We start from the raw sequence: 26,588 nt of genomic DNA, 5'->3' as shown, positions 1-26,588 counted from the left end.
AATTAGCGGGTGGGAGGCTTTCTTTGCCTCATCTTTTGATACCATTGTGCTTACTTGTTTTCTTAGTCTGCTGGGAAATAACCAAGTAGTTTCTCTTTGGATATTAAGTTTGCTGACAACAGTGTCTATACATGGCTAAAACCACACACAGACACTGCTAATGGGTGATCTGTTGTTGACTATGAAACAATTCTTAAGCATATATTCTAAAGAGCTTTCAGTTTTTCTTGAGAGATGCAAGAGAAATTCTGAAAACATGAGATCCCTAAGATGAGTGAGATTTCATTGGAAGAGGAGAGAGAGTGTCAGAAGGCAGGTAAGCAAAATTTATGTTCAATTGGGCACTCAAGACAAAACAGGGTTTATACACTGCCTGTAATAAATTAGAATAAGTGTGATTTCTCCATGGTATTACTGTACTGTGAGGCCACCTCGATTTTCCTGTAATTTACAGTCAAACTGTATTAGATTAAATGTAAAAAACCCCACACTTATGATTCTACAATCTTTTTGAAGATAAATAAAATGTAATATGATAGTCATAGAATGGTTTGTGTTGAAAGGAAGCCTAAAGATATTCTAGATTCAACCTCCTCAGGGCCCCAACCTGGCATTGTACACTTCTAGAGATGAGGCATCCACAACTTCTCTGGGAAATCTGTTCCAGTGCCTCACCATCTTCTAAGAGTTTTTATCCTAATATCTAATCTAAGTCCACCCTCTTTAAAATCATTTCCCCATGTCCTATCACTATCTGGTAGTGTAGAAAGTCATTCTCCCTCTTTAAGAGCCCACTTTAAATGCTGGAATGTTGCTATGAGGTCTTCTTGGAGCCTTTTCTTTTCCAGTCTCAGCTTTCTCAGCCTTTCTTCGCAGGGGTGGTGCTGCAGTCCTTCTCTGTCAGTGCAGTGGTGAGTAGAAAAGCAAAGAAATAGCTTTTTCAGCCGACTGTCTGCTGTACCATTTAGTAGGACACGAGGGCTTTACAGCTGTTGCTGGCTGTTTCACAATGGCATTATGTTTGCTTTTTGCCTGTGTTTTGACTCTTGGTTCTGTGAATTCACCACTTAGTGCTGACTTGTTTGTGTTTGAAATGTCAGTGCTTATGCTTTTATTAATTTTCTTAAATTCTAGTCTGGTGACTGGTGCTAATGACAGGAAATGATTAATGAATGGGACCTTGCTGAGAATGTGTCACATTCTCATGTTTGCATGGAGCTAATGGCATGTTGCATTACTGGCTTTCATACATTTTCTGCCACTTTAATTGCTGCAAGACTGAAGTTTGGTACTTGGCCTGCAATTCCAGTTTATAAATTTCAGCTCTTTGATAAAAAGCTCCAGCAAGACAACTGTCAGCAGCTGCTAATAAGCTAATCACTTTTAGTAAACTATTTCCTTCACTACTTAATTATTTTTAAGGTGTGATAGACCCTTAAAAAAAAAATCTGTTTCTTGTAAAGTTTTTTGAGACCCTTTGGTGGAAGAATTAAGACTGTCCATGGAAATGAGGAAAAAGGGGAGAGTTTTGCAGGCTGCTAAGAAGGGAGATGTGGTGGGGAATTGCTGTTCCCTGAGGCATCTTATGGCAGACCAAAGTGTGGTGTCTCTGCTGTGGTTTCTCTGAAACTGCTCTGAACAGCTACAGTCAGTAACAAATTTTGTGTTACTTCAGGCTTGTAAGAAGGGAAATTTTTTTCTATTTAATAATACTGGTAGGTTGTGCTGAAGCTCCGAAAAGGATTTTTAACGGCCATAGTTGTAGTCACGTTGCTGGAACTCTCCAAGAAAATCTGGACTGGGGGTTCAGATGTCTCGACTGGATCGCAAAGTGGCGCTTCCTCCTGCCCAGGTGCTGCCTTGCTGCCCTTATCTTGTAGCAATATTGGAAAAACCTGCCAGCGAGATTTTGAGCGGGCTTGTTCGGCAAGTGTGGGCCACACCTCCGCTTCTCACAGCTGGAGCACGGCCCGGCCCTGCGCAAAACTCGAGATGAGCCCATAGCGAGCAGCCCTTCGCGGCCGGGCCTCCGGGGACGCGCCTTGGGCTCCGGCTTTCCCTGTCCCATATTCGGCAAGGACAGCGGGACGTTTTCCCCATGTTCCATGAGGTGCTGCGGGGCCCACTTCCCCCCAGAGTGCTGCCTTTCCTGGCAGCGGTGCTTTTCCAGAGGAAGGAGAGGAGAGACTCGGGGCTCTGTCACTGGCGGGTAAGGCACACGGCGGGGCTCTCTGTGGGATGGCGTCCCTCAGCTGCGGCGCGCGGGAGCGGCTGCTGCACGTGTGGGAAACCTGCGCTCCCGCAGGGCTGAAAAGGTTTATTGGTACCCAAACTGTTCTCTTAATGGTCATGTCAATGGAGGCTTTTATTAGCTTTTATTTTTTTAATTCCAGGCTTTTATTAAATTTGGAAATCCAGAGCGGGTCTGCCTTTCCTTAGGTTTTGGGGAGGAGAGTTGAGCTGATGCCAAGCACTTTTTTGGGGGGAGAGTCCAGAATACTTCACTTTTCATCAGTAGAGACAAAATCACGCTTATGTGTTTTCTTGCAAAATAACCTTGACTACAGTTGCCTTCTGTTCTGCTTTCTATCTTACCCTACGGGGATTAATGATCTCAAGTAGACAAAGACTAATGATGGCTTTAGCTCTTGTTCGTAGTGCAATGCAGCCACAACAGATAACGTGGTTTTGACGTGTTTGTCCTTTAACTGGAGTGAAATAATTTCATTTTATAAAATAGTCAGGCTAATAACTTCAGTTTTGAATTAAGCTAAATGTTTGTGAAGGAGCTTTTGACTGGAGATTTGATTATAAGCTGATCACCCTTGTTATATCCTATCACGCCATCCCCTCGATATACAACTTAAAATTGTGGTGACAGTTGTCACAAGACAACTTGCTGCTTGTATAGCTTTCTGCATGTCTGCTTGCTGTGTGAAAAAAATAGACTTCTTGACTTTTTAATATTACTGTTTAGTACTTAGGAGATTAGTTGGAAGAGGTTCATGTTAGCCTCCCATTAACTGTAAACCACTAAATATATTTTCCCTCAGGCAATTGCTATTTAAATAAAAAAAACTGCGATTAAATTAATTGCTATTTAAATAATAAAAAAAGGCAAATTACCATTACTTAACAAAATTTTGCTGGCTATGGGGAGAGACTTTTGTATTGACTAATCGATAGCAATTGAGCAAGGAGTGGGATGGCAGATCACCCTTTTGGCTTTGTAGATAAATTCAGCATGATCAGACCACTTTAATTTTCCAGATTTTAGCCTTAGATTCACTTCTAAAAGCAAACAACAATAAAGTGAGAGTGAACCCGGTGTTTGCCCCTGCTGCTGTTGCTGACATACTGGCACTGCTCATGTCCTGGCTAACTGTAAATCCTGCCTGCCAGAAGACCATGGTTCTGTGAGACTCCTTTCACAGCTGCAGATGTATATTCCTGAGGGAGGAGGACAGTGCAAGGGGTGCCCAGGGAAGCCAGGGGTTTGCTTTGGGCTTTAAAAGCAAACTTGTGCACTTTGGCCACAAGGAAGGAAATGATGTGCAGCAATGTTTCTTTGGGAGCAGGAGCACGATGGGGAGAAACTGCTCCGTTTGTGAACTGAACATTTCTTTGAGCTACCTTATCTTCCCAATAGCTGTGAAAACAAAATATGTCTTAGAAGTTGTGTTTCTATTGGCTATGACAGCATTTTTGTAATGAATCTGGTGGGCTTATTGTGAGTCCTCTGCATTCACTGAGACCTGTGAAGTGGATCCCAGCACTTATATCCCACTGTATAAAGGCAGGTATCCTGGGCTACATGAAAGTAAAGACTACTGGGTCCTGTGGCTGGGATGACTCGTTTTACAGCTGCTTCATTCTGCATCAGCATCTTCAGTTTAGATGAAAGGTGCAGACAGTTGTTTGCAAAGTTAAGTATGTGAAAATTCAGCCTTTTACCCTCATTTTAGGATTTAGGATTTGAAGTGGACTTTTCTTTCTTTGCTTCAGATGCTCTCCTGAGCTCTGGAAAAGCAGTGATTCTGAAAAATCATTGAAATGCAAAGCAGAAGTTAGCTGCTTACTTCAGTCACATACATCGGTATGCTGCCATGTATAGTGATACAGGCAGAGCTGTCATCAGTATCTGTTGCCCATTTCCCATATGGATTTCTTACCTGCCTTTTCCCTGATCATTCAGATAGAGCTTATCTGATACTCCCATGCTTCGTTGCTCTGCAAACTCACCTGGCTATGACCTTGCTGTGCCTTTGCCAAAAGATAAGTACAAAAGGCATATGAGGAGGTTCTGGCACAACTGATCACACAGGCTTGGGAGCACAATGAAATTTCTCTTGAGTTATATGCCCTTAAATTATGATCTGGGTGTGGAAAATGTATCCTCAGCTGTGTAATGACTGGCTGCAAATCAAAGGTGTTAGAGACCTTTGGAAGGGACTTCCTGTTGAGCATGTAAGTAAATTTCTGACAAATGGTGTGCACTAAAAGAAGGATAGGCGATTTTCGTGGTGATCTTTGCTTGCTCTGATAGTGTCTGATTTCCAGGTGACAGCCATGCTCTGTGAATGAAGATTGCTTTCACAGCCATGGGGGTGTGATTATGTAGCTATATGTCTCAACTAATAGAAGAGGTGCAGGAACTTTAGGAAGTTGGTGAGAATAACATACATAATCTTGAATTTCTCTCTGTAATCTATTCCCCAACTTGATGATGAAGGTGGTCAGTCTTTGCCCAAGAAGCTAGTGTCAGGGATTGAATAAAAGAAAGATGGTTAGGAAGGGTCTAAAGAGAAAAGAAACTAGCATCTGAAGAGTGGAAGTCATGGTGAAATTCACTGAGGAGGCATGTCTTGTTCACAGAAACAAGGGAATAAGTACATGTCATTTCTGCAAATAAGTGCCTTTCAGATTAGTAACAGTATAACTGGCGTTTATTTGCACAAATGTAATTTAGTACCTGCATGTGAGAAATCTTAGGTGACTCATTAGTTTTTGCTCTTTGCTTGTTGGTCAGGATGGATGGTGCTTGCTTAATACAAAAATGTTCAGTATATTGTGTATGCCTTGGTTTTATTGTGTTGTTCAAACCCTGTTTTGCAAAATCTGGCAAGTATCTCCAAGAGATGAAAGGAAAACTCACCAAGCATGTGACTGCTTAACAAACATAATATAATTCCATTTATCAGATAAGGAACAATCTAGATTGTTCCTTATCTGCTCAGGATTCACTGGTTTCTATGAGACTCCAGTCAGTGATATGTAGGCCCTATGTTTTTTTTATATTTCAAGAATCATAGAAATAAAGAATGGTTTGGGTTGGAAGGGACCTTAAAGGTCATCTTGTTCTAACCCTCCTGTCATGGGCAGAGACACCTTCCACTGGACCAGGTTTCTCAAAGTTCCTGCCTGGCCATGAACACTTCCAGATATGTTCACATCTTCTCTGGGCAGCCTCTTCCAGTGCCTCATTTGTCAATCTGCAGTATTTTGTTGTAAGTGAAGATCCTGTTGAATTTAATTGTAAGTGAATACTTAGCATGTCTAAAATTAAACTGTGGTCTCAAGCCAACCATGCTGAAAATTGTGAATGTGAAGTAATGACCATTTGTGCAAAGCATTTCGAAAATGTGATTTAAGAATAGGAAAGGTTCTTAGCTGGCCAGAATTGTGGCATAACTGGTGAAAATAAGGGAGAATCCTATTGTGTTCCCAAACCTTACACGATTACTTCTGTGCAGTCTCTGTATTAAGTCACCTGGAGCTGTTCTCTCTTGTCCCCTGCCCTCCCCCCACTTCTCCTTCATGATATTATAGGATCTAGTCAGACTTTTTTTTTCCACTTCACATCCTGGCATTTAGATACTAATATTACTTTCCAAAAATAGTCTTCCAGAAGCTTTCAAGAGTAAGGATTACAATTTTATCTGTGCTGGTTAAGTGACATGCACAAATAGAATGCTGATATCAGTTAAGTGTCCAGAATAAAAGTGAATTTAAGTTTTGTCTTTTCTAGCCCAAACTGCCATGAAGTGTTTTGGCAAGCAGGTGTTTTGTTTTTGTGTGTTTTTTTCATTGTAAACAGTGTGTGCCTTTTATGTCTTTAGAACTTGCTCTGAAGATTCTTGCCATGTCTGCTTTTACTCAAGGATTCATGTGCCCTTGGCCAGTACTGTTAAACTAACTGTCGTGAGTGTGTTTGAGCAGCTTTAGCATCTCTTTCTCCCTCAGCAAGAATGTACTAACAAAGCAATTAAAAACTGATCTATAATTAGAGGAATCCTTAAATAAGGGACTTATTTTCTGAAGTCCATGAGGAGTTACCATAAGACACATCTCATTGCACTGCCTAAAGGGAATTGAGTTTCCTTCTAGGCTCCTTTAGTCATCTTCTAGGACACTGAAAGTGCTGTGTGTGATCCCAGACTGTTTCATTAACAGATTATTTCGGGCTGGCTGGTTCTGATCCATTTCTCTGGTCTGATACTGTCTCATTAAAGGACTTTTGGATTTGGGTTCTTTTTCCCTTTGAACTGAAGATTGACGAGAGGGAGGCTAGTTTTCTCTCGTTCGGTCTCAGTTGTTTATTTCTTCTTATCAGCATTACAAGGTACAAGGAGCTATGTGCACATGATAGTAAAGAGGTAAAATGGCTAACAAAGATCTTCTTCAAGGTCTTTTATATGTCCATTTACCCAATTAACAGGTGCCAACTAAGTTATTTTTATTAGTGACCCAATGACCCAACACCTGTGTGCTGCACTGCGACATTTTCTACCCAATCACCTACTACTACACAAAAACCCCTAGGAGAAGAACATGAAGAAGAAAGGGCAAGAGACAGCACCCTAAATCCTCCATCTTGTCTCTTGTTCTCTAAACTACTTTTTCACCCAGTGATTTAAAAAACTTTCTAATCTACCCACTTACACTTTTCTTATCTAACTTTAGCATTTGTTCTCATGTATCACCATGAAAGCATGCTCATGAATTTCATATTATATGAAATTCAGTGTTTTTTTGTGAATCCTATAACTAAGTATTAGAAACAAGGGCACACAATCTGTATCTCAGACTCCAACATCTGCCCCTCTCTTTTTAAAAAAAAAATAAAAAAAATCAACCCAAATCTTTTCTTGGATTACTTTTCAAGAAGGGTTATTTTTCCTTCACTCATGTTTTAACAAATGAGGCTTTACAATATTAATTTTCCCACTCTTTCACTTGAAACCCAAAGTCCATTGCTCTTGCATGTGGGATCCAAGCTGTTCAGCTGTCAACTGTGGTCTTGATACAGTTCACATCTGCATGCTTGCTCTTCTGCTCTTTGGCCTGTCTGTTTGTCTCTGCAGCTGATGAGTTTCCATGTTCTTTGCTAGGAAGTTACTTCTGCTTTGAACCTGTGAATACACAAGCATAGACTTTCCTCCAAATTATTAATTGAAATGAATTTTTAATCTTCTTGCTTCTAAACCTTTGACCAGAGCTAAAGAACTCTCTCTCAACTTTGTTTGAGTGCTGTTAGAACAATACCTGATGATTGATGGAACTGGCTTTGTAACAGACTTGTTTTAAAAAGAACTGTTCAGGAGTTATTTTCAATAGATATAAGATCTTTACACTTTTTCCCAAAATTTAAGATATATAAGGTTTTTATACTTCTGAGGCATAGCCTTGGTTCCCCCCCTTTTTTTTGTAATTAAGTAAGGTAGTGTGGTTACAGAACAGGCATTGTAATTGAGCTAAATGCTGAGCTTGTTTCTTTCTTTTCAGTGGGAAAAGCACCCTTACTACAACCTAACAGTAAAAGTCCTCCGAGCCAGAAACATCAAGGGTACTGATGTGTGTAAGTATTTACTGAAGGCATTATGAAAACATGTTGGTTCCTTGGTGCATGTCTCTAGCACACAGGGCATTGTTAAGGGAGCCTCTTGCCCACACATACTGCATTGCCTTTATTTCTCAACAAAAGCTTCTCATGTAAAGCATTATATACATAATGTCAAGTATATTATATATATTTGAAAAGCTTTATGTGAGACCAGTCTGCAGATTAAGCAGCTGCAGCTGTTCTTACTTTGCAGAACAAGAACAGGTAAGTCCTGGTAATGTTTCGCTTCCCTGCTCCTTTACCTGTTCTACTCTGGCCCATTCTATATTCCTTTCTCTGGCTTCAGGCTTCTGGTTATGGCAAGTTTCACCCTTGCTCCTGCTGAACAGTCTTCCTGAACCTGGAAGCAGGAATCTGTAATTCTAGCATTCAAACGTTTATTTTCTCAGTTGTAGTATTGCTTTATTTCATGTACCTGCTATATGTTTGTCATTGCAGACTTCAAAAGAAGTAGGTGGTTGACTGATTCCAAGATAAACTGCTTTTTATCTACTCCTGGTTTTGATAGCATGGTATATATTCCCTTCCATTTACACACCTGTGTAAAGATCTCAGGGCTGTTTGAGGCATTTAGATCTTTAAAACTAATTTATATTAAATTACTTCAGATTAAATTGTGTAAGATCAGCTGCCTTAAGTTTATATCTGGCATCCAGCATTGAAATACTTGGAATGCTAAAGAGCTGTTCAGAGAACAGAAAAGCCCCTTTAGAGACTGAGGGCTAGAATCATGTTGTGAAGGGTTCTTTTCTGTGGCCTGTCTATTCAGCTGGACTGAAGAATGGTCCCCATATTTGCATTGTTGAAGGGGCCCTTCTGGCCAGACTAAACACTACTACAGAGTAGTGGTTGTTGCCTACTTGGACTTTAGTAGGCTTAGGCTCTTTCAGTGGTGCCCAGTGATAACACAAGAGGCAATAGGCTTGGTATCAGCAGTAATCTTTATTTAAAAGTTGATCTTCCTCATTTCAAATACTAGCCTTTTTTATTAAGGGCATTATGATTTTGATGAACCAGAAAAAAGAAATATAGGCACCTAATACTCAATTTGCTTCTGTTTAAAGGCATTTACTTCATTAAAGACTTTTGCTTTGGAAGTCCAGTCTTAAATTTGCACTTTTCTATGATGCAATGAGATCTAGAAAATGGGGAGCTCATGGCAAAGAGTATGTTTGAATAAAGATTTTCTGGTGCCTGTCTCACTCTCTGCTGTAGTGTCCAAGGCAGACTGCTACGTGGAACTGAAGCTTCCCACTGCATCTCCCTGTGTCTCTCGAACTCAGGTTGTTGACAACTCTGAGAACCCAGAATGGAATGAAACCTTCCAGTATCGCATCCATAGTGCTGTCAAGGTAAAGACAATGTGTGGAGCAGGTTGGGCTACTTGTGTTTTTGTACTGGCTTGCTTTTGATAGTTCATTAAAAACCAAGGGTTCTTTATTACCCTCAAAACTAGTGTTGCATGTAAGGTGTCAGTTGTCTTCAGTGGTGCAAAAAGCTGTACTATATGTGTCCAGTGATACAAACTGCTGTGGATAACTGCTCTCATGTAAGTTGCAGCTAGAATTTTCCATCCTTGTGATGCATCTCAGGAAAGGGAAGTTACACCCCTACCTGGTGGAGTTCAAGGAAATTCCTTGATTAAGCAAGTTTCTATTTGATGTCTGCTTCTTCTTTCACAGGAACTAAATTTCTACTCACTGCCACATAGTTCATTCAGTCAAGTTTTACCATCAGTTCCAATGATTGAGAAAACCAAATTCAAACTCCTGGATAGAGGCTGTACCTCTGCTATCTGTGTAGGATCTAGTACAGTATTTAACAAAGTCTTCAGGTTGACAGCATTCATTCTCAAAGTAGACACTAATGGTAGGGGGAAGGAAACTGTACTTTGAAAGATCAGTTTTAATGGGGCAGTATTACTTTGAATAACATCCCAGGCTTTGGAATAAGGTGTCTATTAACAAGAAAGTATCCCCCTCACTGGAGTACCTTTCCACAATGGCTGGTGACAAATATGGAATGGTAATTGACTTGACTGGTGAGACAATTGAAAGCTAAACTTCAGAGTGTGGGATCTTTTACTTTCCCTCCAGGCTCATGAGACCTCAGCCTTGGTTACTGCTGGCAACTGTCAGCAAAATTCTAAGTTCAGTCTTGTCTCCTTGACAAGTTGCTGCAAGGCAAGTATTTGGGTGCTGTATGTCCTCACTGTATCTATTTCAGTTTCTCTTGAGTTTACCATCTCTGAGACACTGCTGAGCAAGAAGTGATTGGTCCCCATAACATCCTGGACTAAATCATCATGAAAGAGTGAAAATTGCTATTGCTTCCTTGGGCTAATCTGTGCCTGGAGCTGGTGGAAAGTACTGCCACATGAGTTCAGCTGGGACCTCCCTCTAGTTGGGAAGCTGAGAAAATACTTTAGTTAAATGGTGTCAGCTAGAAGAAATTTTTGCTTAACTATGCTGTAAGCCATGCTGAAAAAACTGAATTTTCCTTAGGATTGAGAAAGGGGAAAAGTATTGATTAATGCACAAAGTGTCTATCATATACAGCTACCTAGGTTTGTCAGTGTTCCTGCCCCTTCCTGTCTTAGGCTGTTTGTTTATTTTTGCTTTTAGAACATTCTGGAGTTGACCCTCTTCGATAAGGATGTCCTTGTCAGCGATGAGCTCACCTCTATTGTCTTCGACCTGGGGGGCATGAGGCTGGGTCAGCCCCTGCTGCGCACCTTCAGGCTGAACCCCGAGGTGAGTGCCTGGCTCAGCTGGGAGTGCCTGCAGCTCATCACTCTCACATCTGGCAGCACCTGCTGGTTGGTGTATCTGTGTTGGAGAAGCCAGAAGGGAAAAATCAGTCAACTGGTGATGACAGCACATACGGTTTTACTGTCAACTGAGATGTTTCCGAGTTCTCTAGTAACTTAATTTGTGTGTTTTCCACAGTCTTTGGGATGTTCCAGTTAAATAAATTTGGGATTACTGCTGTATTTCAGGAAGGTTAAAACATCTTTAAACAGAGTTAGTTTTTCATGAGACTTAGAGGAGCATAAACTGGTTTTAAAATGAAAGTCATTTGCAGTCAGTAATCATTGTGGGGACTGTCTTATTTAGTTTGTCAGCATCAGTTTGCAAAAAACAAGTTGATTGCTGCCAAGGTTACCTCTATATCTGATAGGTCAAAAGCCTAAGAGAAGCTTATCTTCTCTGGGTTATGTTCAGTACATTTAACCTCTGCTTCATGTGGATGATATTAGTGGCCAGCTGCTCTCAAGCCCTGTTCACCAGTTTGTGGACTTACAAAACAACCTTTTTTATGTGGGTAAAAGCCACATCGCCAGACTGATCTATTTTGTAATGCCATAAATGCATTGCTACATAAGGTCTGGATTAAAGGTGAGCTAATGATATGTTTTCTTGAGAAATTTGGGTTCAGTATGGTTGGTGTGGTCAGAAGCAGACTAACTAGTGTGCAGTTCACAGGGAGGTGCTGGGCAGTGTCACAGGCACTCCAAATCATTTATGATCATGGAAAGAGCTTTAGTAATTCCATTGTTCCCACACTATCCATTTGTTGAATGCTTAAGTCATCTTGATCTGTACTTAAGAGACTGGAAATTTCAACGTTAGCAAAAAAAAATACCTAAATCACCTTCTACTTTGTTATTTTAAAAGCTGTGTTAGGTCTGGTATCAAATATTTACTGTATGCTGTGGGAAGAGAAGACTTTGGCTGGAACAAAGTCTGTAGAGGATGAAGGCAGCAAGGAGCTAAGAGTGCAAGCTGCTGAAATAAGAAGTAGGAAGAAGCCCAAAGCCTCATGTAGAAGCTGTTTGCAGAAATGATGTTGCAGTGGTTCTTGAGCCACAGAGTTCTTTTTCTCTCATTAGCAGAGTAATGAATCTGAGAGACAGCTCTCACTTCTGTGCACTTGTGTCTTCAAATGTATATGTCTGGTCATATAGTACATGTGCAGGAGAAGAGGAGTATTTAAAGGCTAAAGGCTACATTTAATGATTTCAAAATTTAACTGGAGCTTTTATAAAAGGAACAAACCCAGTTATTTTAACAGGAAGTAAAGGAGAAAAGCTTAATCTCTTGGAGAAATGTCTCTTAATTATATATTCAGAATCAAGGGTCACCAATATCCAACTTTTATTTTAAAAGGCTAATGAAGAGCTGGATGTAGAGTTTTTCTTGGAGAAATGGTGAGTCTTACCTGAAGAGCTGAATGAACTCGTGCTCTGCAGATTTGTTGTCAGTTGCTTTTTCTGTCTGGGGATAGTCCTGTTCATAAAAAGGATAATGCTTCATAGTTCTCTCTGGTGATGGAGTTGATTCACTAATGACTGACCGAAATTATCCTTAGATACTCCAGTCACCAAAATTTTTGGGGTACCAAAAATAAATAAAATTATGCTGGACTTCATGGGAAGTAAGTGAACACTTTATGGATTAGTTATTTATGAGTGGAAAGTTTTCAGTTAACCTTGCAAAATACACAGATGTATACTTTATCTATCTGATAGTCTAAGTTCAGCTTTTCTCTAGGTTATCAAAATAACTGAGATTATGAGATCTTACAGCACATGCTTACATTTGCAGACAAATTTTTTTCTTCAATTTTTCCAAGCCCCCATTATTTTGTGAAGGGAAGTATACTTGGTGTTTCCCTAGATCTCCCGCACTGAGGACCTTTTCACCCTGCTGCTTATTCAGCCAGTTAGTTTGTAAAGCAGTATGAAGAAAAATGAAAACCAGTGGTCCCTTACATTAAACCTCTTGCTTTCACAGCTCAGATGCTCCTACAGAAGTACTGACCAACGGAGTCCTTGTGGTGAGTACGTGGAAGCACAGTATGTGGAAGTACAGAATCATGTGTGTTGTGATTTACTCCTGAAGATAAGATTTTAGTAGTGAAGGGAGAAGGATCCTTGAGTATTACAATCCTACTTCCAAACAGCTCATATTCCTTTCCAAGATAATACGTCTGTTTTTCAATTTGTTGACTTAAAACTCTTCCTCAATTTTTAAACTTGATGCCAGCTTACAGAAAGCTCCAATTTTTTGTTTTGTGGTGTTTGTTTTTTCCCTGTAAGGTTGCTATGAAAACGGTAAAAAATACCTTTAGCAGTCAAGTTAGTCTTGGAGACTGTACTGTGTTTTCTAGACTAGATGCTGTCCAGGAAGAGTCCCTCATCCTAAATATGTTTTAACACGTATTATTTCTAAGCTTATATTAATGCCATTATTAAGTAGGGGATTGCTTCCTGTTCTTTTGGGTTAATCAATCTAAGCAAATCAGTGTGCTATATATTAAAAACAATTCTTTTCTTCCTTGAAAGGAAAGGGACTGGAGTAATGTTTTTTGTGAGGAGATAAGGATAATGATTAAAATGTACAGTTTTAACTTTTTTTTTTTTCCCCTGAAAAATTGGTGGCATTTAACAGCATTTAACAGTTCTGAAAACTATTTCATAGGAAGGAACCTTTTGTGTTCCAGTTTCCCTTAGCAAGTCAGTCTTAATTCAAGCAGTGGACTAGTTTCTTTTAGGACAATTGTGTCCAAATCAATCTCTCATAAGCTGATGGCTGAATGGTGTGAGACTAAATTTCATGAGGACATAGACAAGCTGGGACAGAAATTTATGAAGTTCTTGCTTGGATCTGAGCAGGTTCTGCATAGCTACTCATATGTGCATTTGAAAAAGGTAAAGAAACACAGAAAAACCCCAGGTGTTGATAACTTGTAACTGTGAAGTAGTGGTTGTAAAAAAAAACCCAGTTCCTGGAATAGAAACAAGCTCTTGTTCTGAAACAAGAGCCAATAATCCTGTCCTACCGAAACAAAACTTGGTCTTTATTTGAAATAACAAAAAAATGCCAAATTTTTTTTGACAGTTTGCAGCTGTAAATTTGCAACTAATATAGTAGGTGAATTAAACTTCAACAAAGAAGTTAACTAAAAATTGTATGACCAGAGCTGGTTGCTTTTTTTCCCAGGTTCATCCTTGCTTGTGTCTGCAAGGCACTGTCAACAAAGAGGAAAACACAAAAGAGAAAAAGCAAGGTAGGGCTGCCTGGAGAGATTAAGTCAGGACAACTCCTCAGCATGCTTACTCCTTGAGAGAGAGGGGAGACTTGACTCTCTGTCTGTACAGTTCATTTTAATTTACTGACTACAAAATTGACTTTTAATGTCAATTTTGATTGTGTTTTCAATAATTAATAATATTGGTACCACACAATATAGTTTTTGCTTGTATTTTCATGGTCTCAGCTACACTTAATAAGTACTTGATTTTCAACAAATGGTCCTTGTGACCTAAAGTTCTTTTTCTAATGCACAGGACGCTGTGAGGTCAAGGTGTCTGTCCCAGGGGCATATCAAAAGCAGTTGTCTATTCCTTGGACACCAGACAATGAGACGGATTATGGAACCTCCTTTGTCTTTCATGTGGATAAAGAAATGTGTCCAGAACTGCAAGTGGAGCTGGAGCAAACCATATCTGTCCTACAGGTAAGTGTCCATGCTGATTACACAAAGCTTACAGACAGATATGTTTTTCTCTATGGCTGTTTTTCACACACTACTTTCTTTTTGTTTGTTTATTTGTTTTTGTTTTTAAAATGTCAGATTGTGCATTGGATCTTTGACATTGTGTAAGGAGATGAAATTACCTTAAGAGTATACACTCCCCAAAGATTTAATGTCTGTTCAAACTCGGGGAGTAAGAAAATGTTACTCTGCACATGCTTTTTATTTTCATCTTTTGAGATACTCTGTAGGAACTCTTTTCTCTTAGAAACTTGCTGATCAGTTGCCTCTTGCAGAGGTTTATTTATCTTTGTCTTTTACTTTGGAGTTTCTCCAGGTACCCATGTAGTGACTGAATATTCATTTTCCAAAAATAACAGCAAGGGAACTCTTTATTCTGTGATGCTTTTTATCCCCACAAGTAGTTGGGTAGCATGATTGCGTATGGTGATCTTGACTACTCTAGAGGCAGCTGTGGAGAGGACACAAAGAAGGATTTCAAAAGTAGCTTTGCCAGAGGGTTTGTTAAGCAGCAAACATGAGCTGAAGAGAGAGACCTGGACTTGAGTGGTCAAAAACTCAGAGCCAGGCAAGCAAAAACCCTGTAGAGGTCAACCATGGAGATTGCCCCAGGTGGTAAACCTCAGCTGAACAACTCTGGTAGCTAGCTGTGACATGGGACTCAGGTCAGCAGTTATTGGTCAGAAGACACCTCTGAAGTCTGTGGGTAGTTCACGGGTCACACCTTCTTGGCGTGAGAAGGGTGACAGACTATTTTCTCTCTAAGATGCAGTCTCCTCCTGAGGACTGAGCCTTGTGGTTGGTGTGTGGCCTCTCTGGAGGCTCTGTAGGCTTGTGTGCCCTTCTGATATGAGGGGTTTTTAATATGCCTCTTTACATTTAGTACAGAGCTGTTTGCAGATTCCTGAAGGATCTTGCCATTTGCTACATGGCAGAAAACTCAGATATTTTCTGGCAAGCTTTAATCTGCTCTGCTGTTGAAGTTTTTTTAAAATTACATGCTGCCACATGTCCCTAAGGTGATTATCTTATTTCTTATTTTGTGGTATTTTTTATGCATATCTAATGCTGTTGCCTTTTTTGGTACTTTTCCCAAATCTTGCTTGGAAGATGGAGTGCAAGTTTGTTTGTGAGATTTCTGACACATGCCAGAGCTATTTGTGGGAGAAATTTTGTACTTGAAGATTTTTTAATTGTGACAGACAGGTATATTAGAAACACGCAATAGCAGCAAACAAAAACCCCCTAAAACTAAACCAAACAACAAGAAGAAAGAAAGAAAGAAACTATTTTAATGAAAAAATATCCCTGCAAAGACCTGTCAAGCAGAAAGCAGGATGCCCTCAAAAAACCCTGGAGTTTTGGTAAATATTTAGTTATAGTGGAATTAAGAATTGTTTGCTGTTTCAATGTATGAAAGTCTTATTTTTTTTAACTTTTTTCAGTAAATCTCAAATAAGATTGTTTTTTATTAGGATGGCGTGAACCCTGATATTGAAAAGCATTCTACAGTTCTGGGACTGGGGACTGTACCAGTTAATTCCCTTCCTATTGGAGAAAAAATTGATAGAATCATTTCTTTGGGAGAGGTAATGTCAATATTTTGCTCTTGCTTAAACATGCATGAGAGAACCTTTTCCTCCATTGCCTCTAGGTGTTTGGAAAGTTAGGCAACATGTGATTCTCAAGAGTGCTGTTTTCCTGGATGTCTAGAATGATGAGATTACTCAATGCAATTCTTCCAAATGTGTTTTTATGGTTGGGTCTTGCAAAATAAAGTATAAAGTTCATCACTTTCTGAAGAAAAAAGTCTTGTCAGGATGTGAAAGAAAAATATCAGAGGAGGGAAAAGCAAGACACTTGCAGAAGAAATAATTTCTTTCACACTGTCCTCTGAGTATGTTTTTGCTTTGTGCAGAGACTGATAAAAATTGTCTGAAATAGGTGCAAGGAAAGGTGTTCCAGGGATTTTGTTTTGTGGATGAGGAGCTGTTCTGGATAGTAAATGGTGACTCTGTTGATGTCATAACTTATGGTTTGTAGTTCCACCTGTCTATTTACTCTCAGTTTCAAGATGTGTTCTCTCTTTTCACAGGGAAAAAGTTTGGATATGAGTTTGAAAACTGAAGAGAGGTGAGTGGGAACGCCAAAGTCCTTTGAAAATCAGGAAGCTGATAGGGTCATTTGGTATCCAGTCATCAGCTGAAGATCCTGCTCCTGTTTTACAAGCTTATAACAAGTTAATTGGTATTCAGTTGCCTCCTTCTGTCTCTTAAGTTCAGAATATTCTGTTTTAAAATCCCTCTTCCCCTCATTTCATTTTCATTTTAATATAATGATGTCTGTTGCTCCTCATACAATCTTCTTCACCTACTAAGAATCTTTTCTTCCTTTGTGAAATTCCTGAAGAGTAATCTGAGTACTGTTTGACAGTACTCAACTTTGAATTTAAACATTAAAGGAAAAATACAATATGGAGAATTTAATTTTTTATTCCAAAAGGTGTTGTACAAAATAGCTGATGTATACACTAAAATTTCACTTGATCCAGTTCAAATCTGCACCTAGATTGTGTGTTCAAAAAAACTGCTTTTCCATACTGATTACAAATCCTCCAAAATTTCATGTTTTTTTTCTTAACTTCTATTTCAGCACTTGGGATCTTGATATACGTCTGGGCTTTGATCTCTGTAAAGAGGAGAGAGAATTCTTGGACAAAAGGAAGAAAGTAGTTTCTGAGGCACTGAGGAAGACTCTTCACTTAAAAGAATCCCCTCCAAAAGATGAGGTATAGAGTGCAGTCCTGTGGTGAGATTGGTAAAATCCTTTAGGCTTGGTTGATAATTAGGCAGTGTAGGAATCCTTGCTTGTAACCAAAGGGAAACGTGGTTTACATTCACTATAGTGAATATAGTGGGAGACAGATCTCTGGTACTTTTCAGTTCTGAAGTCTAAATGTTGTTTTATTTCTTAAATTTTGAGGGTGGTGTGTGTGTTTTGGAACTCAAAATGTTGAAATTTCAGAATGTATGTACTTTACTGGAACTCTTGTATCTTGGACTTTGGGCTTGGAGTTGAGATGGGAAATTTTGTTTCAGAATGTTTAAAATGAAGCTCACACCACAGGAATGGATTCTTAATTGCTTATTTGAGGAGACTTACATCTACATATCCTGATGCCTTGCTCAGTAGTATTTGGCTGCTGTTACAAGAATAATTGCCTCTAAATTATTAGAAAGTAAATGAATGATAATATACATAACAATTTAAATAAGTGACTGTCTCTAAGGTGACTGTGCTATGCTTTATAGTAAGTAATATATTTCAATTGCAAAATAAAGAAACAAGTTCAGCTTGAAATCAAACCCAAAATTACTTGTAATGTAGATAGAAATAGAGCTTTATATCTCTATTTTTTATTCAAATGAGGCTGAGATGGGATTAGTTCTGTAATTTATTGGCAGTCAAAAGCCTGTGTTTGTGACTCCTGAGTTTTCTGTCTGCAGGTTCCAGTTGTAGCAGTACTGGGCTCTGGAGGTGGGATGAGAGCACTGACATCATTCTATGGCAGCCTTGCTGGGCTGCAGCAGCTGGGCCTTCTGGATGCTGCAGTATACCTCTGTGGGATTTCTGGCTCCACTTGGTAAGCTACATGCAGTTTTGATTCAATAACTTCGAGGTGAAATGGTAGTGTTCATGCAAAATAAGGCTTACGTTACATTTGTGCCATGTGTAGGCAGACAGCAAATCAAGTATTTTACTGGTTTTTACCTGTGAGTTCTGTTGAGGATCCTGCACAGTCTGAGAGATACAATGTCATGTCCAACCCATACAACTACCAGCTAAAATTATGAATCTGCTGCTTGTGCAAGTCTGACAGTTGAATATTAGAATGTATTATATGAATAAAACTGCTGTGTCATACCTCAGAGCACTGACTCAGAAACCTTCCTCATTCCCCTACTCTTGCCAAGAAAATAACTGAGGTGGTGCAAGTCACGGGAAACATGTCCAGGCAGGCCACCACATCATCACCTTGCAAAATGGCATAGAGGCTGAAGAGGGGCATAGCAGTGTCTTGTCCTTTGGTGGACTGGAGCAATGTGCTGAAATACTAGATGCAGCTAGAGTGTTTCAGTGGCCGAGTTCTTGAAGTTTGTGATGAAGTCATCCCTTGTTTTTGCAAAACATTTCACAGAGGAGTTGTGCAACCTGACAGTGTAATCCTTCCTTCCAAGCTTGGTGTGTTAAATTAACTCCTCTGTACTTAGTTCTCCCGCCCCTTTTGATTCAGAGGCACTTCCAAACAAATGTAGGCATCTGTTTGTATGGATAGTCAATGGTCCAAGCTAGCTTCTCCTTTAATCAGACCTGTCTTCTGGTGAAGGCCATGGCCTCTAATGCTGCATGCTGCACCCTTGCCGTCAGCCAGCTTGTCATGGTTGTTTTGCTCTGGAGTTAACATAGGTGTATGAGCTGGTTCATGGGTTCTGGCATAGGATGCTTGGAACATCTTTGGAAGGCCGGTTAGCAAGGAAGATGTCCTATAGGTGTCAGGGTTTTCAGCACAATTTAGAGTTCAGAGATCTTTTATTTTTTTTTGCTCTTCTTTTAGCTAGACTTCTCAAGTGCTGCAACACTAATTATAACTAGCTAAAACTATTGTTTACACTAGGGTCTTTATTGCTGATGACATTAATAAAAGCATTTTCAGGTGTTTATCAACACTTTATCAAGACCCTGACTGGTCACAGAAAGACCTCCAAGATGCAATCAGAAGAGCTCAGGATACTGTGTCCAGCAGCAAAGCAGGGGCATTTTCCCCAGAACGACTGAAATACTATTTCCAGGAGTTGAATGCAATGGAGATCACTGGACGGAAGGTTTCCTTTACAGATTTGTGGGGCCTTATTGTGGAATATTTCCTACAACAGAAGGTAAAAGAATTCATATTTGGATGTGTACTGCTGTTTGTTTTTCAAGTGGGGCACTACTGACCCATGTGTTTAGAGTCAAGAAACCAATTATTCTCCACCTTTGTCTAGGTGGTGCTGTGGAATAAACATTGTATCTTCTTTAATAAAGGATTTTTAATTCATATGGATCAGTGTTACAGAAAAATGCAGTGTTTATTTGGAATGACTGTTACTGAAAGAATAGCTTTTGTACTGGGCAGCTTAAGCCTGACAAAATGTTGTTGGCTTTGCAGAGTGGCATTACTGTGCAGTACTTTCTTGTAATTGAGATTGAAAATCAGAGGGATAGCTAGTTTATTAATAACATTAGACATTCTAAATGTACAGCTACAGAAATACTTTGGACAAACCCAGCCATATACCTGGACAGTGGAGAGGAAAAGCGACTTTGAATTAATAGTGTTGTTAATCAGAAGTACTAAGCAACAGCTACCAATTATCAAACTATGGGTACAGAATTTACCTGACTTAAGTGGGCTCCTCCTTCCTTGCTTGTGACCAGGAAGATCCATCAAAGCTGTCAGATCAGCAAGAAGCCGTGAAATGGGCCCAGAACCCTTATCCTATTTATGCAGCTGTCAATGTGAGACCCAATATAAGCAGTGGTGACTTTGCAGGTATGAACATGGAAATTTATTTTTGTTTGCTGAAGTCCATAAATTTATTTCATCTGTTCAGTTGCTTGGGTAGTGAGCAGCTGATACCAGGAAATACAGCTCAAGCAGCAGTTGGTAGTGCAAGAGGAAACTGATTGACAAAGAATTATCATCCTGGTAGCAAGTATCTTCATCATGGCTAAAATGAGGAATGAGATTCAGAACTGTTGGACATTCCACAGGTTTTGCTATAAACTGCCTGAAATTTTAAGAAGCTGAGGAGGTTCCTGTAATAAATATGTCTGTCTGAATCAAAGAATTAGAGTCTTTGGTGATAAGAAAACCACTTCCTTCTATAGTCTCAGATAAAAAATTTGTGTAGGATTCATATATAATGATGGATTGGCCACCTTGTAATATGTTTTAGTGGCCCGAGTTCTTAGAGTAAGAATATGAAGACAGTCCTCCACTGAAACTTGAAACAGGATGCAACAAGTGGAGACAGATGAGTGAGACAGGAACACAAATGCTTGTGTCCATCTATGTACCACTAGGGGACTTGTTTGTTTTATTCTGGAGGATTGTGTGTGTATGGCAGTGAATTCAATTTGACCCAACTTGCCAGAGTTCAAGAAGCATTTGGAATTTGGATAATGCTTACAGATGCATTCTGTGTTCTGTCTGTGAATTGATCAGTACAGGCCCAGGAGTTGGACTGGAAGACTGTTCTTTTTCAACTCTTTGTGGAAATCTTTCAAGCATGAGAGGGGGCACTTTGATAAGCAGACAGTGAAGTCTGACGCAGTGCGTCAACTGAGTTTTCAAGTCAGTACTGTAATAGTTTCTGGGAGATGGTTCATAGTGCAAAGAAAAGCTGAGAAAAATAACGTAGCTTCCATTTTGGATGGAAAAAGGAGCTATCAAAATGGTTTAAAGTAAAAGTAAAATAGATAGGTTATTTCCATAGTAACAAAGTCAAGATGGAGCAAGACGGAATGAAAGCCTTCACAAGATGAATCATATGTACATAGAAACTAGAGGAAGGGGCAGAGAAATCCATAGTGATTGTGAAAAGAGAGAGGAGAGTCCCTTCTGTCTCCCCTCTGTGAACAGATATCAGATAAATATTTTCACTCATGTTTACTCTGAGTAAATATCCTATTGGCTTGTTCTTAGAGTGGTGTGAGTTCACTCCCTATGAAGTTGGATTTCGCAAATACGGAGCTTTTGTTCGAACAGAGGATTTTGACAGCGAGTTCTTCATGGGACGGCTTGTCCAGAAACATCCAGAGCCCAGGATTTGTTTTCTACAGGGTATGATCTTATGATAATAATTAAATTATCATACAAGGAAATGGAAAGGAACTTTGCTGCTTTGGGGACTAAGGAACTCAAGTCTATGCCTTTTCTCCCTTCCAGAAGAACCTGAAGAAGTGAAATATGTCAAATCTTCCTCCAGAGCTTTAGGTTCATAGTTGGCTCACAGTGTTACAGTCTGATGTCCTGAGTCTGCAAGATGACTCTATTATAGCCACCTGTCAAAAATGTCCACTGTTGGTCTTCCTGTTCTCTTACTGTCTTTCCCATGCTTTTCTCTTGGAAAAATTTCTGCATTATATTGCAACATTGTAATTAGTTTCATGATTAACACCAAGGTTTTAACTCAAACTGTTAGAGTAGTAGGGATCAAGTGACAGCCCTCTCTCATGAAAAATGTCGGGTGAATTACTGCCTTTTGGTTACACTGTGAAAAACCTTGAGAGTGTTAAATTCTTCTGCATTTCTCCTGCAGGAATGTGGGGCAGTGCTTTTGCTGCGAGCTTGGATGATATCTGCCTGAAGGTGGTTGGTATAGGACTGAGCTTTCTAGATTCTTTCAAAGATGTTATCAAAGTTGTAGGTAAGAACACATAATATAAGGATACATAAAAATATTTGGATTTTTCAAAAAATCACTGATTTTTTAATAATCACAAATAATATGATGCAAAAATATGTTGTATGTAGTTTCCAAGATTACCACTAAGGGTGGGTTGGGACAGATCTCTTTTATTCTGTGTTACTCCCTTTGATCACTCTTATAGCAAAGAGAGAAGTTGTTTCTTTAGTACACTTCCTCATCTTTTAAAAAGAATTTGTATCTGACTATAAATTTGGGCTAGCTCTGGGAGCTGCCTTAAATGCATGTTAAAGTGCAGGCATCATAATCCTGAGAAGAGGAAGAGTAGAAGCTGAATTGCTGAGCAGGAGATGGAAAAGGAGTCTTTCAATTTCCCCCATGGTCTGCCTTTTGTAATATTGGATAAGCTGTTTATATGCTTATCCATTGATCTCCATTAGTTCATTACAGTGAAAAGTAAATGTTATAGAGGCTGGGATTTGTTAATATGCATAGTTATTGCCTTATAGTGACTAGTGGCAGAAGAGATTTTTTTTTTTCCTCTGCCTTTCCAGCCCTGGTTCTCCCAGCACACCCCACCCTTTTTGTTTTTTGTAGTTATAAATGCCACCGTGTGTGGTTGACTGATGTCTTATGTGACAGAAGTGATTGTCACTTGGTAACAAGGGTTTCTTTGCGCGGGTTTGAAATTAATATGGGCAGTGCTTTATGAGTAAGCCTTTTCCGGTTAAACAAGGCTAGTAAATCACCCAGCTATGGAATATGCATCTCATTTAAATTTAAATTTAATTGCAATACCCTTATTAGAGGACAAATTCAGCCTTAGTTAATGTTTAAATATTGTAGAAAAAGGCCTGACTGAAATGTTGGAGGTGGCATTTTGTTTATGTTCTGCATCCTTCTGTGACTTCTGCAGATGACTGCCGAAAATTTCATTTCCGAGACCCAGCACGACTGAAGACTCGCTTGGTTATACCTGGGGGCCCCTTGTTACAAATTTTTCAGGATTTCTTCAAGTCCCGGGTCACATGTGGAGAAACCTTCAACTTCATGAAGGGATTGTATCTTCATAAAGATTATGTTAACATCAAGGAATTTGTGACTTGGAGAGGTAAAGGAGTTTGTGTGTATCTGACTATCACAAAATATTAATGCACTGTATAATATCCCAATGTCATGGAACATACATGAGCTTGACTTTGTTCTGCTGAAGCCAGGGAATATTATCCCTTCTTACACCATAGCAGAAATTTTGATCTATGGATTTTGTGTTTGTTTTGTCACATAAGGCAAGCTCATCATCAGACTGTAAAGGTCTGTCTCAGATGAAGGTGCATGCTGGAATGTCTTTTTTCTTCTTATAACACTAATATGAGTTTTGTGTATTTCTTCTGCCAAGGCATGTGTAATGAATCAATATAGTTACTTGTGTTACTTGGAGTGTCTTACAGGTACTCACCTGGATGCATTTCCCAACCAGCTGACTCCCATGGAAGAGAGCTTGTATTTAGTGGATGGTGGCTTTTCCATCAACTCTCCCTTTCCTTTGGTACTTCAGCCAGAGAGGGATGTGGATGTTATTTTGTCATTCAATTTTTCCTGGGAAGCTCCATTTGAGGTGAGAGATGTAGCTGAGCATTATTACACAAACATAAAAGCACAGAATCATACTCAGTGGCAGCAGATCAGTTGGAGCTGAATACAAACACTAATGGACAAATGAATGAAAATAAGTGCTTACATCTTTCATGGAATCACAGAATGGTTTGGGTTGGAAGGGACATTAAGGATCTCATTTCAAACCTCTTGCCATCGGCAGGGACACCTTCCGGTAGACCAGTTTGCTTAAAACCCTATCCAGCCTGGCTTTGAACACTTTCAGGGATGGGAGTCCACAGCGTCTGTGGGCAGCCTGTGCCAGTATCTCACCATCTTCACAGTGAAGAATTTCTTCCTAATATCTAATCTAAACCTACCCTCCTTCAGCTTAAGGCCATTTCCCCCTTGTCCTGTCAGTACATGCCCTTGTGAAGAGTCACTCTCCAGCTCCTGTAAGCCTTCCTTAGTACTGGAAGGCGTTGTAAGGTCTCCCCAGTGCCTTCTCTTCTCCAGGCTGAGCAGCCCTGCCTCTCTCCTCCTGTCTTCCTATGAATAGTCATTTCAAACGTTATTTTGCTATGCTTTGTCCTGTGAAGGTCATGAGAAAAAAGAAAGTTGACAACTGTGAGAAGATTAAAAAATTTTCAGAAGCCTAAACAGATTGTTAAGTAAAATAAGACTCTTTGCTTGGCCCATAAAATCATTGCTACTTGGATATGTGCTTCTAAAGAAAGGGTGGCTATTGGTGATTTTCTTCATGCAAACAAGGTATTTTCTGTGAATACAAGTGTTCATTATTAAGTGCAGAAAAGTCAATGTCAATAGATTTAGGGTAGGAAAGCATAAAAAAATTTCAGCTGCAATCTGTTGCTGTTTGTTGCAGTTCTTCTCTTCATTCTTCTACATTACCAGCCAGAGAAATTGTTTCTGCTGATTTGAGGCTGAGTTTGTCACTTCTTTTCTTCTTTTTTTTTGTTTTTTAATGGAATTCTCTTTCCCTTTGAGGATTGTAGTTAGATGATCACAGAAGTGTTGCTGGTGTTTTATTGCAGTTACCTTTTTTTCTCTGATAACAGGTTTTAGAGCTGACTCAGAAGTACTGTGAGGAGCGGGAAATTCCTTTTCCAAAAATCAAATTCAGTCAGGAAGATGAAGAGAAGCCAAAAGAATGTTACATGTTTGTGGATGAAAATAATCTAAAGGCTCCAATTGTACTCCATTTCCCTTTAGTGAATGACACTTTCCAGAAATACAAAGCTCCAGGTAAGAAAGCTGCATCTTAAATCACTCTTATAACAATTCTTTGAGTCTGCTGATGGGGAAAATCCAGTGAAGTTGATGTTCCTCTTTTCATTCTTCTTAATATTACTCTGTAATTGTGAAATTTACATTTACGTTTAAGGCAGAATCAGTGTCCACTAGTTTTTTGAAGGGCAGGATGAGAGAAGAGGCTCATAACCTCCCTCCCCTCACAAAAGTGTTCATAATAAACTACTTTAATGTTAATCTTTTAATAATGGTATTTAAATTTGAGAGGCAAGATACTCCTAGAGCCAGTTGAACTTGAGGTTGGTCTTTCATTTTAGTGTAAAGCAGCACTTCCAGGGAGAATTGAGCTTTATATTCCTTAATTTGAGCATAATAATCAAAGATAAACTTAACTGTTTATCACAATGAAAATGCTTTTTAGTACTGTATTTTGGAATCTAGTGGAAATAGGGCAATAATACTTTGCCCTTCAGCTTCCAAATATTTTGGAATGAGCTGGTATCTCTGAGGAGAAGCTTTGGGGATAAAGTTAAGTTTCAACAGAATTATGTGTAATATCCTCCTAACAGAATTCAACTAAAATGATTCTACCACTGCAGAGGGTTTTTTGTGATTTTTTTTTTTTTTTCTTTCTTGCTGCAGGAGTTGAACGTGAGTCAGAAGAAGAGAAATCCTTTGGTGACTTTATCATTGAGTCGAAAGATTCCCCTTACCGTACACTAAACTTCACCTTTGAGCCGTATGATTTCAGCAGGTTAGTGGAAGTGAATCGCTACAATGTTCTGAACAACAAGGACACTCTCCTCAAAACCCTAAACTTGGCTCTGCAGAGGAGGAAGTTGAAGAAAGTGATCAATAAGTCAAATACATGAGCAGTTTCCAAGGCTGAGGGTATACAGAGACACTGCAGTGTACAAAAGCTGTGAGGTTCAAGACAGGATACTGAAAGTGGATAGCTGGAAGCTGTCTTCCTCGGGAGGGAGTAGTACACCTGACACTAAAAACTCAGTCCAGCTTATATGCTCTGATGAAAACTCAAGGGATGTACAGTACAACATGGACATTGCTTCCTCACATGGGGAAGAGTGAGGAATTACCTAGCTCAGTGTCTCAAATCACAGTGGCTGATTCCAGAGGATTCAGGAGGTCTATCCAAACCATTCAAGCACCTGGAGAATAATCTTCCAGACTCTGAGTGATGCTCCTGTTTTTATCAAAGCTGTGTTGGTGTTTGAGGAAGCAGATTCCTTCTGTACCTTTATCTCTTGCTTATGAACCTCCTTTCATGAACTCTTACAGCTTGAATCGTCTTAAAAAGAGCTACACAGATAAAAACTACACACTGAGAGATGTCACCTTTTGCTTTCAACTTGCTACTGGCTGATACCCACGCACTTTCAAGACTAAACGGTCATTACTTGCTTCCCATTTTGCCATTCGTGGTTTCAATTTCCTTTCCCTTCTTGAGGATTTTAATGGCTTTTCGTCTCCCAGAAATTCTATACAGAGTATCTTATTTTGGTAAACAATTTTTTTTCAAGGAAATAAATGTTTTTTATGTTTAACAATAAAAATACATTGTGGGATTTTGTTACTCTTTCCTATAGTTTGATCATCATGAGATGATGAAACTATGCTGAAAATACCATAAGTTTCATCTTTCTGTGTAAGAGGAAGGAAGGCTCCTTTGAAGGGTTTGATTTAGATATTTTTTACTTACACTTCAGCTTGTAATTCACCCAGACCTTTGTTGAAGGAATTTGTGTCTATGTATTTTAGAAACA

General features: G+C 39.4%; 1 protein-coding gene across 2 annotated transcripts; it reads left to right on the top strand.

The window, feature by feature from the left end:
* Nucleotides 1-2,000: 2,000 nt before the first annotated feature.
* Nucleotides 2,001-26,307, top strand: PLA2G4F (phospholipase A2 group IVF). Of its 2 annotated transcripts, XM_088057566.1 has the most exons (20): nt 2,001-2,209; nt 7,786-7,858; nt 9,119-9,255; nt 10,528-10,656; nt 12,073-12,113; nt 12,700-12,742; nt 13,909-13,975; nt 14,256-14,425; nt 15,940-16,053; nt 16,560-16,597; nt 17,117-17,252; nt 17,971-18,107; nt 19,179-19,401; nt 19,943-20,057; nt 21,213-21,350; nt 21,829-21,936; nt 22,853-23,047; nt 23,388-23,554; nt 24,612-24,798; nt 25,447-26,307. In XM_088057566.1, the coding sequence occupies exons 1-20, from the start codon at nt 2,099-2,101 to the stop codon at nt 25,674-25,676; spliced, it is 2,559 nt and encodes an 852-aa protein (XP_087913692.1). In that variant the 5' UTR covers nt 2,001-2,098; the 3' UTR covers nt 25,677-26,307. The 2 variants fall into 2 exon arrangements, with proteins under 2 accessions (XP_087913692.1, XP_087913693.1); XM_088057567.1 differs by lacking the exon at nt 15,940-16,053.
* Nucleotides 26,308-26,588: the final 281 nt, after the last annotated feature.

Source organism: Pseudopodoces humilis, chromosome 7, assembly GCF_049639895.1.
Source record: "Pseudopodoces humilis isolate 2021_Gansu_Grassland_sample_001 chromosome 7, ASM4963989v1, whole genome shotgun sequence".
Lineage (NCBI taxonomy): Eukaryota > Metazoa > Chordata > Aves > Passeriformes > Paridae > Pseudopodoces > Pseudopodoces humilis.
The sequence above is the reverse complement of the archived record's forward strand: the minus strand, read 5'-3'. Positions and strand labels throughout refer to the sequence as shown.

What these genes read in the sequence shown, in the direction of transcription:
- PLA2G4F (XM_088057566.1), top strand. Translation starts at nt 2,099, where the DNA reads ATGTTCCATGAGGTGCTGCGGGGCCCACTTCCCCCCAGAGTGCTGCCT. An exon ending in AATATTTCCTACAACAGAAG is followed by an intron (nt 19,402 to 19,942) that starts GTAAAAGAATTC and finishes GCTTGTGACCAG; the next exon opens with GAAGATCCATCAAAGCTGTC. An exon ending in CAGGATTTGTTTTCTACAGG is followed by an intron (nt 21,351 to 21,828) that starts GTATGATCTTAT and finishes TTTCTCCTGCAG; the next exon opens with GAATGTGGGGCAGTGCTTTT.